Genomic DNA, 13704 nt, shown 5'->3' on the forward strand with positions numbered 1-13704 from the left:
GATAAGATACACGTGGAGGTAGTTGGATTTCCTCCTTGACGGTAAAATACCTGCAGTATTATGGATCACTGGGGTGTCCCTGTTGGAGGGCGGAAACAGGAAGTGCTGCTAACGGCAGACCGGCCCACTTCAAACCCCGGGCACAACATGAACCAGGAGCGACGGCACGCCTCGGCCAGTGTGAACGCCTCCATGGACAGAACTTAGAGGAGGTGAATATTGTACAACAACGTTTCTCTCTGTAGCAAGTGCTTTACAAGATGAAGAAAGAAAAATATAAAAATCTATAAAAAAAATTGGCAATGCTAACTAACTAACAACAAAGAATAAAGTAAAGTCCTAAGGGCCAGGGAGGACAGAATGGTTTACCGTTTTATTTCTTTTCACCTGTTTGACTCTTTAAAGTGCTTAAAACGTTCAGTGGACACCATGGGCTGTGGAAATGTGCTGCCTGCAGTCGTCAATACCGTACTGAATGTAAGAACAAGTTAAATTAAACACAATTCAGACATTCGATCTAAAACCTCTAAAAGTTTGTGCCAGTACAAGATTACGTATCAAGGTGTTACATTCACGTCCGATGGGTGAAGTTACAGTTGTACTTGAAATTTCCACTTTTCGACGGATTACCTCTTTGAATTCAACACAACAAAACGGGAAGAACTTGACAAAAGTCATAATCAGTCGGTAGGAGAACCAAGAACTGATCTATGGAATTATTGTATTGTATTACATACAGAAAAGTAGTTGGTTAGCTACACAGGACTTCTGATACTTCAGATTAACCAACGCCATGATGCCCAAGGGGCATCGTCTTATTTCCCAGGCTAAGCCAAGTAACCCAACTAATGAAAGAAAAAAAAACTGTAAATAAATAACGGAGTTAAAGATAATGCACTGGTGCTTTGCTGCTGGACTGCAGCCTTCCTCATGAAACTGAGACATGCCAGTGTTAACACGTCACAGTGGCTGCAGGTTTTTGTTGCAGCCAGTCCACCAATCAGAGCCATAAGTGAAACTCTTGTTTAATGTGATTTTAACTTTTGGTTTCTTTTTTCGTAATATCCACGTCACTTCATTTTAGATCAGAGATCTCCAGCTCTGGTCCCGGAGCACTACTGTGGCTGCAGCTTTTCATCCTAGTGACTGGGTTTAATCTCGTGCCTCTCAGGCCTGGACTCGGCCTAGCAGTGCTCCACTGGACGTTCTTCTAGCGCTGGCAGATGAAATGTAATGCATTTGTTACTTCACGGTCTGTATATTCTAATTCACATTTACCGATCCGAATTCTCTTCACCTCCTCCTTGACCAAAATACTGAAACAATCTCTTTGGTTCATCCTTTGACTCCTCTGAGATTATTACTTGCCTCTCTGCCACACACTTCACCCAATTGTCCACATCAGCCCCAATCATGTTAGCTGCTTATCTGGTAATCTGTTGGAGATTTTTAAGAATTTGATTTGTACGACTAAAACAGGCAATGAAGAAGCTGAAAGTGATCACAGACTGAATCCCACCATGATAAAAAGACACTTTAAACAGTCTGAGTTTATGGAGGAGAAATAAGCAAGGACTTCGTTTAGAGAATTTCTTTTGTTGTATTGACTAGGGGGCTTCGCTTATCAACGCCTTCCCCCCCCAAAACCCCTCCTAAATGGTGATACAATGGGAAACAAATATTATTTTATTTTTTTTTTTAAACTTCTCTTTGTTTGAGCAGCTGCTGCTCTCACACGTGATTTGCATTTCGCTCGCTTGCGGTGTTGTGAAGAGGGGGGCCGAGCGCACCCCCAAGGAGACGCGGCCGCTCCTAAGAAACCCTTCTGAAACGGTGATACATTGACAAACAACTAACAGGTGTTTTTTTCACCTCCTCTTTGCTCGAGAAGCTGTTGGCTTGCTGCTGCTGCATGCCACGTGATCTGCATTTCGTGCGGAGCTACGAACGTTTAAAAGCCTGTACAGCACCTGAATATTCAACCTCTTTTCGCTGTTTCGTTATTCCCTCAAGTAATATTTTCGGATTGTTGGCGCTAATGCAATCTTTACTCTCATTTTTGGAGACTTTCGAATTTTCCTACTTCTATTATCTCTAACCTGCGCTGCGTGTGTATCACGGGACTTGCGTCTGAAGGTTGTTAAGTATGACGTGACTTGTCCGTCTCGCGGGAAGTGAAAGTGTCTCTGTCTCTCTTCAAAAGATCACGTCTCGTCCCCGGGAAAAAGTCTCGTTGCAGGTTTTTTTTTATTTTTTATTTCAAGACTATTATTTAGGAGAGTTCTGAAGTATTTATATTCAGTCACTGCCTCCTTCTCATAAACAATGATGGATAAACATGCAGATATGTCTGCCTCTTAAAGTCAAATATCATTTCTTTGGCCTGTAACTTCAAGTACCCCGATGAGACGGACACGAGAGTCATAGCAGACTCACCACTATCTGCCTTAAATTAAGGTTGTCGGATTATATATCATAATGCGTGGAGTAAGTCCAGGGCGATTATGCTCAAGTTCCATACCACACTAGTGAGGCCTGTCCTGGAGCGCTGTGTGCAGTTTGTGTCTCCATATTACATGACAGATGTAGCAGCACTACAGAAAGCAGGTCGATTCCAGGACTTAGAGGAGAGATTAAAGGAGTTTAACCTTTTCGGTTTAAGCAAACAGAAATTAAGAGGGGACGTGTTTGAAGTGTTTAAAAATATGAAAGGAATTGGTTCAATGGGATCAAGAAGGCTACTTTAAAAGGTATACCCAAGGTATATACCAAGGTTGTGCCCTGTACACAGAGACAGCAGCTTACCTTGCACATTCGGGCAACTGGGATGCTACTGAAAGTCCTCAGCATGTTAGCCTTGACTCCAGGTGGGGGTTCAAATACAAAGATGCGTCCAGCACGCAGCAAGTTCACTGGGACCTGGAAAAATGACACAAAAGCATTTTTCTTCTCGCCTTAGAAGAGGTCATTGGTGTACATTTAATTCAGATCTCATCGTCCATCCTATCAAGAGCGCTCACCTTGGGATTGATTTCCATGGTGAGGAAGAGGCGGAAATTGGCATGGGGCTGCATGGAGTGCAACTTCTTCTCAAGTTGCATTAACCAGCCTGGTGCTAGATGGACATTTTCCAGCATCACCCACCTATGCATTTAAAGCAAATGTCAGAGCTCCTTTAGAAACAGGCAAACCGTACCACATGTATGGTGCATTTTGAAAAGTGGCCTCTAAGAAACCCACCTGCCAGACTTCACTGCTGTGTTTATATCCCGGTCTGCTTTATTAAATCCCTCAGCAGAACCTAACAAAAATGTACAAATTGGAATTTTTAGGTATACTTGCCTTATTATATTAACAATCTTGATGAAAAAAGAAAGAAAGTCATACCAATGGAAACTGAAGTGATCTGTTTATTCTGCTCAGTTGCCAGATCTCGCACAAGTCCGCTTGCATCATAACCTGGAACTGAGCACATCAGAACTGGAGTACTGGGCTTCACCTGAAAAAGAAACCATATGTGTGGGGCTGCTGAACATGAAATCATCACTTAGAATGAATGGTAAGAGTCCCAGTGCATCACTTTTACGATATACAGATGGTACGGAAATGTCATGTGACGGGGATCTAGCTGAAAGAAGCCAAACTGACTTTTTTCAGTTCATATTGGAGGTATTGTGAGACTTTACATGAACACTCTGATGCTTCCATAATAAAACATTTACACAGAGTGCCAGTGGATGAGCCAGCCACCCTCAAGCAGCTCTCGTGTTTGCTTTTTAGGACCATATGGAATGGAAGGCTAAATAAAAACACTGATACAGCACGTACAGTCCCTAATTATGTACCTAACCATTAGGGGCACAAATTCAAACTCTTGGAATGACTACATGGGTAAATGGCACAGTTACATTTGTAGTTTTGTTTGGGATGTCTACCTCACTGTCAACAATGCTTGCCAGGTCCAGTGGCTGTTCGATGATAGACAGGAACGAATCTCCCAAGACTTTGGACACAAAAATATGGGACATGGCCAAGAGTCGATCAGGTCGGAAAGCCTGTATAAGTAGAAGTTGATGGACTGCCTGGCCAATGGAAGCTGAAACAAACAAATGATATTAACGTCACTACTCTGATCCGAAGATGAATGTAAATCCACACATCCTCAGAGGTGCACCATTGGACACACTGTCCATTTCTAACACTCACTTAAAGCTTTCTCCTCAGTCCAGAGATAAGGCACTGTCTGTTCAGGAGCACTGCTCTCCAACCACATAAAGAATTGCTGCAGGACAAGAAGAAATCAGAGCTGGATAAATTTAGCAAATGTGTTTATCGCACATAATATTTTACACAGAACAGTTCCCCAATGTGTAGAGGAATAAGTATGTCTGACAAAGTTCAGAAAACACCCTTACATCATCAGCCTGAACTTTAGAAACCAGGTCCTTGAAAGCAGGTAGACGATTCAGGCGAATCATTGCTTCGACTTGATCAGAGGAGAGTCCTTTCACCTTAGCATTAGTGGAGCTAGTCAATACAACTTCATTTCCTCTCAGGAAATGCTGGAACTCTGAATCATAGGGTGGCTCACTGGAAGAGAGCAGGTAAAAGGATAAGGCATCCCCAGTTTGTATTACAGAATCCACTTTTCATTTCAAAAAAGTGCTGGCAGGGCAAACTGAAGTTGAAGCAAAGGTGCTTATTCTGAGCGTTTTTACCTGTTGATGCCTTTGAGATAGATTCTGGCTAGCAGCATGGCAAATGTTATGTGGTCTTGATGCAGCATTCCTCTTGCTACTCTGTTAAAAGCAACCTAAGAACACAAAAAAAAGTTTGAGGGTCAGAGACAGAGGGGGAAAAACACTCGATTGATTTTGAAACACCTAATTGCGCCAGAATAAAGGGGCATACAGTAATGACTATAATCCCATTTTCAATTAGTGTTAAAGCTGCCAACTTATGATCCAAAGAGAGCAAAGAGAGAAAGAAGAGAGAATTTAAAATAGAACAGAAAGATGCAGCTGGTGGTTGTAATTACATTTTACCTGGAATAGATCTTTGGTTATAAAAGACAGGCGCTGGGTGTGGTCTGTAATGCCCCTCAGATTGGTATTTTCATAAAGCACAGTATGGTATATGTCCAAGAAAAAGTGAAGTGAGTATTGGTAGAGGAAGTGCATCTGGAAAAAAAAAAAAGCACAAAAAGGTTAACTGTTGACAGGAAAGTAACAAGCTGTGCTGCTTTTAAGATGTCCGAGTACCCTGAGATGTCACAATACAAGGACAGGTTTAAAAGGTTAGAGAATTTGACTTGGAATTAGGCCTAAAATCTATTAACTTCTAAGATCTACCAAAAAAATAAAAGTAGTAGATCAACTGGACATTTGTCCAAAACACTTTACACATGCCACAGTTGTTTAGTTTAGCAAATACAGTGGAACCTTGGTTCACGACCCTAATTCGTTCCAAAACTCTGGTCGTAACCCGATTTGGTCGTGACCCGAAGTAATTTCCCCCCATAGGATTGTATGTAAATACAATTAATCCGTTCCAGACTGTACGAACTGTATGTAAATAAAATTTCGTTAAAGATTTTTAAGCACAAAAATAGTTAATTATACCATAGAATGCATAGTGTAATAGTAAACTAAATGTAAAAACATTAAATAACACTGAGACAAACACCCTGGCTCCCTGCTCAGCCGCACACAAGCCTGTGCTCTCTCTCTCTCTCAGCTGCACGCGAGCCTGCGCTCTCTGTCTCCTGTACCGGCTTTATTTATTTAGTTATTTATTAAAACTGGCCTTTTTGATGGGAATTGTGGACCCGCTATACCACAGGAGGAAGCTGGGTCAAGAGGAGGTTACAGTTTTGAGGGAGAGACCCTCCGTGTGATGCACCGAGAACAATGTACAGTACAGGGAGAGACTGAACACGTGTGGAAATCATCAGCGCACACAAACCGAAAGGGAAACTGGCTTGTTCGTATACCGAGTGTGTGGTTGTGAACAGATGCAAAAGTTTGGTTAACTTTTTGGTCGTAACCAGATTTGTACGTGTTCTGAGACGTTCGTGAACCGAGGTTCCACTGTATATAGTAACCAGTAATGGCACACTGCATGATAAAGTGCAGTGAAAACACTAGACTTGAGCATTCCCAGTTTTCATTCTCTGTTTATTTTTAGCATTTGTTTGCTCAGAGGTTGATGCGCTTGCTGTTCCTGAGCAGCTTTTCTTTTCTCCACCCTAGCGGCCCGCTTCTTCTCTTCTTTCGTCAGCATCTTTTTGTGTTAAAACTGATTAAGTCAGTGTTTGTGTTGCAATTACTTAGTATGTTTTTCTTTAATTAAGTCTTCATTCTGCCTCAAGAATGATTTAAGATATGAAGAGGTAGCAGAAATGACGGCGAAGGTGGTAGGGAATGAGAACGTTTCCCATGCACATGTGCCGCACAGCTGCCCTGCTGGCCGCTGCCGAGAGTTGATTCTAAAATAAAATAAAATAAAAATAAAAACGTAGTATATGTGTACCAAATTTCAGGGCAATAGGTCAAACGGTTTACAAGCTACAGGTGATTTAAAATCCTGGACAGACAAATGGACAGCCACAATAGCGTATTATATAAGAAGATTATGCATTACAATATCCAGAAATATTTCATGTTTAGGTTTTCTCCTGGCAGATTTGTGTTAACATCTTTTCATCTAAAAATAATCATCAAAAAATACAATTTGACCAGGGTGTTCAAACATTTGCATATGTCTCTATGCCAATCACTAGTGCTGGAGTCTGTCCTTCTCACCTGGTTAAGCGTCTCCATGGTGAAGTAAATGCTACTGCAAGCTGTAGACAGAGAAAGGTACTGCTGGGACACGGTTTCCACCTCCTGCATGACAATGTCAGTCTCCTCCACTTTTCGGGTCACTTCTGCAGCCTCCTTCTTCAGATTTTCCAGTGTTGTGATGATTGTGTCATCATCCAAGATGCGGCCCTTCACCTCATTCAAAGCTTGAAGCAGAGACTTCTCTAGCTGTCGTAAACGCAGTTGAAATTCACCTGTGAAAAACCCAGAAAACTTTAGAGACTATTCTGAATCAGTTATACGGTTATTAAGTTTCCACTGTTGCAGCGCAGAGATACTGACCTTGAAGTTTAAGGAGGTCAGAGCGCTTCTCATCTACATCTGGCCTCTCAGCCTTCAGCACCTCATTGAGACATTGACTCTGTAAGCTGCTACGAGTCACGGTGAAGTTCACAAATGTAACACGTGAGCACAGATCAGGAGGAAACTCCACCTAGAACAAACACAATATTCAGTGATACATTTAAACATTTACCACTGAGGTTAACTTCCAGATCTCATTGCCATATCTTAACTTACTGTTGGGTCTCTGGTGGAAAGGAAGATGACAAATGATGGAGACAAGTCAATGTCCTGGTCGCCGAGAGTAATAAGAACTCTGCCCCCTGTTCTTCTCACTTCCCTGTTAAGTACTGGATTAAGAATGGGATCGTAGCTCTCCACATCCTGCAGTGTAAAGTCACAATATCAGCCTCAACTGCAAGTCTTAAACAAAAACCCAGAAGAACATTTTAATAAAGACCAACCTGAACCAGAAGTGGGTTACCGAAACGCAATGCACTCTCCAGATTCTTTCTGAAGGCATCATCCAAAAAGCTGGTCCTCGTGATTTTACGATCTTTGTATTCATTCATGATAAACTCAGTGGCTTGTCCAGATGGATCAATGATGAGAGGATACCTTTCAGAATAATGAGAAAAGCAGTGTGTTGTTAGCATCTCTAAAGTCAAGCTAGTGAAGATAAGAGTAGTTATCTGACTTAATCCACAGTAATTGCCCAATCACATATTAATAAGAGGAGAATGTTGAACAACTTAAATATAGGATATATTATGCTACAAGATACAAATGATTTAAAGGGTTCTCACCTCTCAGACAATACAAAATGAGGTCATGTCATCTTTTTAAAATTCAGACCAGGGTCATGGGGGTGATAGCACCTGTCCTAGTTAGCATAAGGTGCAAGACAGGAAGAAACCCTGGACAGGGCGCAAGTCTGCCGCAGTACAAACACACACAAACACACAATAGGGCTAATTTAGTGTCACCAGTTCACCAAAAATGTATATGTTTTGTGGGAGGAAACCAGTGCATCTGAAGGAAACTCACACAGATATGGGGAGAACATGCAGACCTCACACAGGGAGCTAGTCTCCTTACTGCTATCACTAAGCCATAGTGCCGTCTACAATGAGGTCACACATGGATCAACTTTCAAATTGAAACACTGATGTATATATTGAAGTTTTTTTCTCCCCCAATTTTAAAATGAACATACCTCAACAATTCTAAATACATATACTTATTATTTTAATATTTATTTTACTATTACAGCTACTACTATTATTTTACTATGATGCCTTATATATTTATCTACTGTTAACTCAAAACGCAAGTTATATATAAATATAAATACGTGAAATTCATATTCTAATCCATTTTCTGGTAACAGTAGTTTTGTGAATGGCCAAATCTGATTAATCAACATTTTAAATTAAAAATATTGTTCTTTAACAACCATGTAATTGTATCAAGCCGGTGTTTTTCCCTTAGCTTCAGCATAATCTCAATCGCCATCTGAACCCAGAGTACAGAGCTCGTGGAATGAAGGCACACTACATTAAGAAGTCCTGTATCAGTGAAACTAAATAAGGAATATCTATGTGCATACCTGTGTATAATGTTAAATACAGTTGATTAGAAGATATCTAGAGAAAAACAACACTTAGCATAACTGATCTAACAGCATATGCCCTACTTTAATGAGATACAAGAAAACACAAGGTCTTCAGAATAAAACTGGGAGATTTAATTTTGTCTGATTCTCAAAAGATAAAGTGAAACCCTCAAAAGGACAAACACAGAAAAGTGCATTTAAAGTTCAAACTAGGAAATATTCAGACAGCTTGTTAAAAGTGTGCATGCCTCAATGCACTGGTTAAACAAATACCCTGTTAGAATAAATGAGATACAGGGGCATCTTTGTGTAGTAAGGCAAATGGATTAGTCCCCCCCCCCCAATCTTTTTAAAAAGATATTTTGCACACAATTAGAAAGCAAACATGTGACCTACAGAACTGTTTCTGTTGCTATAATTCTGCTTACATACCTATTGAATCTCTTCAGCATAATGGCATTTTCTGTACAGAGGTCATCTGCAGGGAGGGAGCTGGCCTGCCAGCGCAGCCTCTCATCAGCATTGGACAGGTACTCGGTTCGGGCAATATCAGTACGGAACTGTGAGACAGAAGTGAATAAAGGTCACACAGAAACAAAGACACATACAAGCCAAGTTATGTAGCATGTGTTAAGGCAGGGCAGGGCAATTTACCTGAATGTTTGCCTGTTGCAAGTGATGAGACCATGTTGTAAAGAGGTTCTGTCGCATTTGCTGGTCAAAGTAGCCTGCATATGCAATGAATGCAGCAGACAGAAGGCAGTCTCCAGCGATTGTTGACATCTGGTTCTTGAATGTTTCACTTGTCTTTTCCCAGCGCTCACGTTCAGCTGACAAGCTCTTCAAAAGGGCAGTGCTGCGGTTTACCTATGGGGATTGAGGCTATGTTATTAAGTAACATGTGCTTGCTTTTGGATCAAAGAATGCAACAGTAAATATTAGAACATTAGAACACTCTAGACGAGAACAGGCCATTCAGCCCAACAAAGCTCGCCAGTCCTATACACTTGTTTCCTCCAAGAAAACATCAAGTCGAGTTTTGAAAGTCACTAAAGTCTTACTGTCTACCTAAAGTCTTACTGTCTACACGTGACTAATGACCCACTCCCTTACATTCATCAACTGCTAAGACTCAGCCTAATTATTATAAGGGTTTAAGAATGCCCACCATACCTTTGCCTCGACAGCTGCCAGGTCTGCCTTGATAGCCTGAGCCTCTGATATCAGAACGGCATATTCTTCTTTGTATCGAGCAATGCTGGACTCCAGATCATGAATCATCTGCTCCACTTCCTCAGCCTTAGACTTATTGTCCTTTGCGTCATCCTCTAGTTTCTGAAGTTCATTTCGCAAAGGTTCAACTCGCTTCAGCATGTCAGCATAGTTCAGCTAGAACAACCACAGTGGACATCAAAAGGTTTATGAAATGGATGATTGACCTTACTAGGAAGAAAAGCACACGGTGAAGTTCCACTGATGAAAGATCACCTGCGCAAATGCACAGCCATTGGGTGCATGTAAGCATTCTTTCCAATATCATGACATGCCATTTATTCTGCTTTTGGTACAAAAATTGGTTTTAGAAATGTAATTCATCTGTAAAAACAAACCAACTCACCTGAGCAATGGCCCATTTGACCATTGGCCCACAGGCCAAAGAAGCCCTGTTCACAAGCTCATAGTTGTAACTTGGATTTGACATATAGTTTTTCTTCATCTTCTCACGGATTGAGTCGCTGTTACATAATAAACACACTTAGGTCAGGAAGATGAAGCTAGATATGCATGTATAGGACACTAAGAAAGGAAGGAAGGTGGAAGGAATGTTTAAAAACCAAAAATATCTCTGTTGTGGGCCAGGAGAACACTATTTCTTGCCAACTTTGTGGAACTCATAACAACTGCAAATTTGTAAATTACTTGACATGAAGACGACAAAATGAAACTCTGTTGTGCATATGCTGCACATCTTTGAAATATCATACAACTTCCACCTTCCTAATCAGATGGTTGGAATTTCAAGTTGTTAGCAGGTGTTAATGAAGTTATAAATGTCTAACAATAAGACACAGGTTAAGTGACAATTTATGTTATGCATGCAAGTCAAGGAACAGAACAAACAGGAACAATAACAAATGAGAAATCACATGCAAGTGGCCAAAACCCATCACTGTAGACACCACCTAACAAACAAAAGCACATATTTAAGTGTGCAAAGTGATTGAAATTATTCAGTATTTTTTGAGTTCTTAGCCACTTGTAATCAAACACGGGCACACCAGAACGGCCTTGCCCAAGGTCAACTGGCTCTTTGTGTCAGAAGTCTGGATAAATTAACATCATCATTGTGCATATGTACAAATCTTTCAAAACTGGTAAAAGACAAATCCAATGATTGTCCAAATATTGTGATCATTTTTGGTACATCATTTACATTTTACAATTGTAATTTACAGTTACAATTTATTCTTTTGCAGTATTAGCCAATTACAACTGAAGCAATTGAATAGCTGGGAAAAATATCAGAGCTAAATGAAAAAGGAAAGCAAATACCTCATATCTTCAGAGACAAAGTTGACTATGCTGGAGATGAAATTGTCTCTCATAACAACTTGTCTGATCTTTTTCCAGTCACTAGTCTCCTCACCCAGCAACAGACAGATTGACTCTAAAGCCAGTTTTACTACAGCCGGTGGGTTGCCCATGGCACGCACTTCAACAAGGTGCTGCTTCTTAATAGAGCTCACAGCTACAAGGAGGGTTAAAAGAGATGGGATGGCTTTTAAAACAAAGCATGCAAGGGAGGTGTGGGGATGCAACCACCGCCGAGAACAGAGAAGGAAACCTGAGGCCAACACAACAGGCATTTCATCACTTTTAATGCAGCTCTGCAGCCAATCGCTGCCATAGCTTACTTGGGTGCTCTGTATCAGAACCCAACGAGAGACTGTTTCCTTCTGTACCACAGCAGGGTTGTACCTGTACATGCCAGTCACCTGATCTCATCAGCAGAAAAGTTAACAATTGTTGGAATGAAGTTCTCCCTCATTATGATGGAGCGAATCTGCTTCCAGTCAGTGGTGCTTTCTCCCAGAAGCAAGCAGATGGATTCCAGGGCCAGCTTCACTGCACCCGGCGGGTTCGCCATTGAACGTACCTCAACAAGGTGCTGCTTCTTAATGGACTTAACAGCTAGTAGCAGGTAAGAGAAGCCCAACAGATCAGAAACACATAGTGCAGGAGAAATAGATGCAAAGAGTGAAGGTTGGAAATAATGTAATATGGACCAATCAGTTAACAAATCATAAAAGAAAAGCCAAACATACAAGAATCAAACCTCCAAATGTCCACACACACACATAACGCATACGAACAGATTATTACTGAAATGTTCGGTAGCAGAAATGTAAAAGCTTCTTCCATTAGCAGCAGCAGTTTATGTCAATCTATATCAAAATGGAACTGTATCTGTTTCATCCCACACACCCAACATCTGGTATCTATAATAAAGTAAACTTTCAATGCAAAATAAATAAATAAATAAATAAATAAATAAAATCTAAGTATTCAAAACATTTTCAACATTCTTTCCTATTCAGCTTTCATTCTTTCCTAAACTGTGTAAAAAGTACTCTTACCATTCTGTGCTTCAATCACAGCTGGTTCCACCTTATCCAGATCTTCTTTTACTCGCATCTGTTTGTCCTTGATTACTTCTTGCTGTCTGTAAACTGCTTCTTGGATTTCTTGGCTCATTACCTTGTCAAACAGACACAAAACCCAGATCAGCGGATGCTCAGCTTGCTCCTTCTATTATAGACACTTTTATGATACCATGTTTACCTTCTTCTTTTCTGCTTCTTGTTGATCCTTAACCATTTTCTTCAGTTTGTCATTAGCAGCTGCATTTTTAACCTCCAGTTCCTGGCTTTTGATTCGCAGATCACGACGCAGCTCCTCCACCTACAAGACACATCAGATCACTCTGAACAGGCGAGTCAAATATTATTAGGGGAAGAGGTCTCATCCTCATTTCAGCAAATGTTACCTGGTCAACTGTCTCCTTTATTTTGCGAAGACCAACATTTAGATGCATCTGCTGCTCTTCAAGCTCACTTCTCTTCTCATTGAAGAGGTTGGCATAATGGTTAATAAAATCCAGATAATGTCGTGGTGTAATTGCCATTGTGCGACCACCACGCTTGGCTAGCCGGTTGTTAGCCTGAAAGAAGAAAACTGGGTTAATTTTTGCCATTACAATTATGAAAAGAGAACTAATGATGCATAAAATGCTGTGAAGTACAATTCAGCTAAAAATACTGAAAACATATTTGGCATTAAAATTTGAAACTAATAAGCTAACACTTTTTATTCAAAATACTTACAAATCAAAATTTGTAATACAGCTGTATATTTTTTTTACAGCTGAAGAACTAGAAGATGCCTTGTTTAGGGGCTCACAGTCAATCACAGGGAACAAACCTTCGACTGTCACTTCTGTGGCTACTTCCATACTTTTAATTTTTATAAAGCACTTTTGAAAAACAGAAAACCATCTGTGTCGTCAGTTCTACATTGGTGCACTGGGAAGTGAAATGACGCACTAATGGTTACACAGCTTGACAGTAATAAAGAATAAACCAGTAACCTTGTGGCGATATGGGCACATAACACTACAAAGCTTGCAACAGCCTCCCATTCTATCCCAGATCAGCACTGGTCAGAACAGAAAAATGTGTCCGTTTTACACTGGTGAATAATGGGGTGTGTTGTTTGGTAAAGAGTGTCATTTGTGACAAGTGTTTATTATAACTAAAGTCTTTTTCTTTAATTAATGGCAAATACAATTCAGTTAATGGAAGAAACATGACAAGGACCAAATACTTCAGGAAAAAAATAGATTAAAAAACCCATTATTTTATGTATATGAAAACATATTGATCA

The 13704-nt window shown here is 40.4% G+C and overlaps 1 protein-coding gene across 2 annotated transcripts in view; it reads right to left on the bottom strand.

The window, feature by feature from the left end:
* dync1h1 (dynein, cytoplasmic 1, heavy chain 1) overlaps positions 1 to 13704 on the bottom strand; it is a 64333-nt gene that overhangs the window by 5593 nt on the left and 45036 nt on the right. Inside the window, exons 49-69 of one of the 2 annotated variants that reach the window (XM_039741137.1) lie at positions 12809 to 12982; positions 12604 to 12723; positions 12399 to 12519; positions 11314 to 11509; positions 10379 to 10496; positions 9934 to 10149; positions 9415 to 9627; positions 9193 to 9320; positions 7610 to 7763; positions 7383 to 7529; positions 7146 to 7296; positions 6804 to 7057; positions 5046 to 5180; positions 4719 to 4813; positions 4416 to 4590; positions 4207 to 4282; positions 3936 to 4096; positions 3388 to 3499; positions 3241 to 3301; positions 3021 to 3144; positions 2806 to 2919 (exon numbers count right to left, since the gene is read on the bottom strand). In XM_039741137.1, the coding sequence (XP_039597071.1) occupies positions 2806 to 2919; positions 3021 to 3144; positions 3241 to 3301; positions 3388 to 3499; positions 3936 to 4096; positions 4207 to 4282; positions 4416 to 4590; positions 4719 to 4813; positions 5046 to 5180; positions 6804 to 7057; positions 7146 to 7296; positions 7383 to 7529; positions 7610 to 7763; positions 9193 to 9320; positions 9415 to 9627; positions 9934 to 10149; positions 10379 to 10496; positions 11314 to 11509; positions 12399 to 12519; positions 12604 to 12723; positions 12809 to 12982 (3045 nt within the window). Of the gene's footprint in view, positions 1 to 2805; positions 2920 to 3020; positions 3145 to 3240; positions 3302 to 3387; positions 3500 to 3935; positions 4097 to 4206; positions 4283 to 4415; positions 4591 to 4718; positions 4814 to 5045; positions 5181 to 6803; positions 7058 to 7145; positions 7297 to 7382; positions 7530 to 7609; positions 7764 to 9192; positions 9321 to 9414; positions 9628 to 9933; positions 10150 to 10378; positions 10497 to 11313; positions 11510 to 11756; positions 11953 to 12398; positions 12520 to 12603; positions 12724 to 12808; positions 12983 to 13704 lie in introns of both variants that reach the window. The other variant, XM_039741136.1, reaches the window with a different exon arrangement.

Source organism: Polypterus senegalus, chromosome 18, assembly GCF_016835505.1.
Source record: "Polypterus senegalus isolate Bchr_013 chromosome 18, ASM1683550v1, whole genome shotgun sequence".
Taxonomy (NCBI): domain Eukaryota; kingdom Metazoa; phylum Chordata; class Cladistia; order Polypteriformes; family Polypteridae; genus Polypterus; species Polypterus senegalus.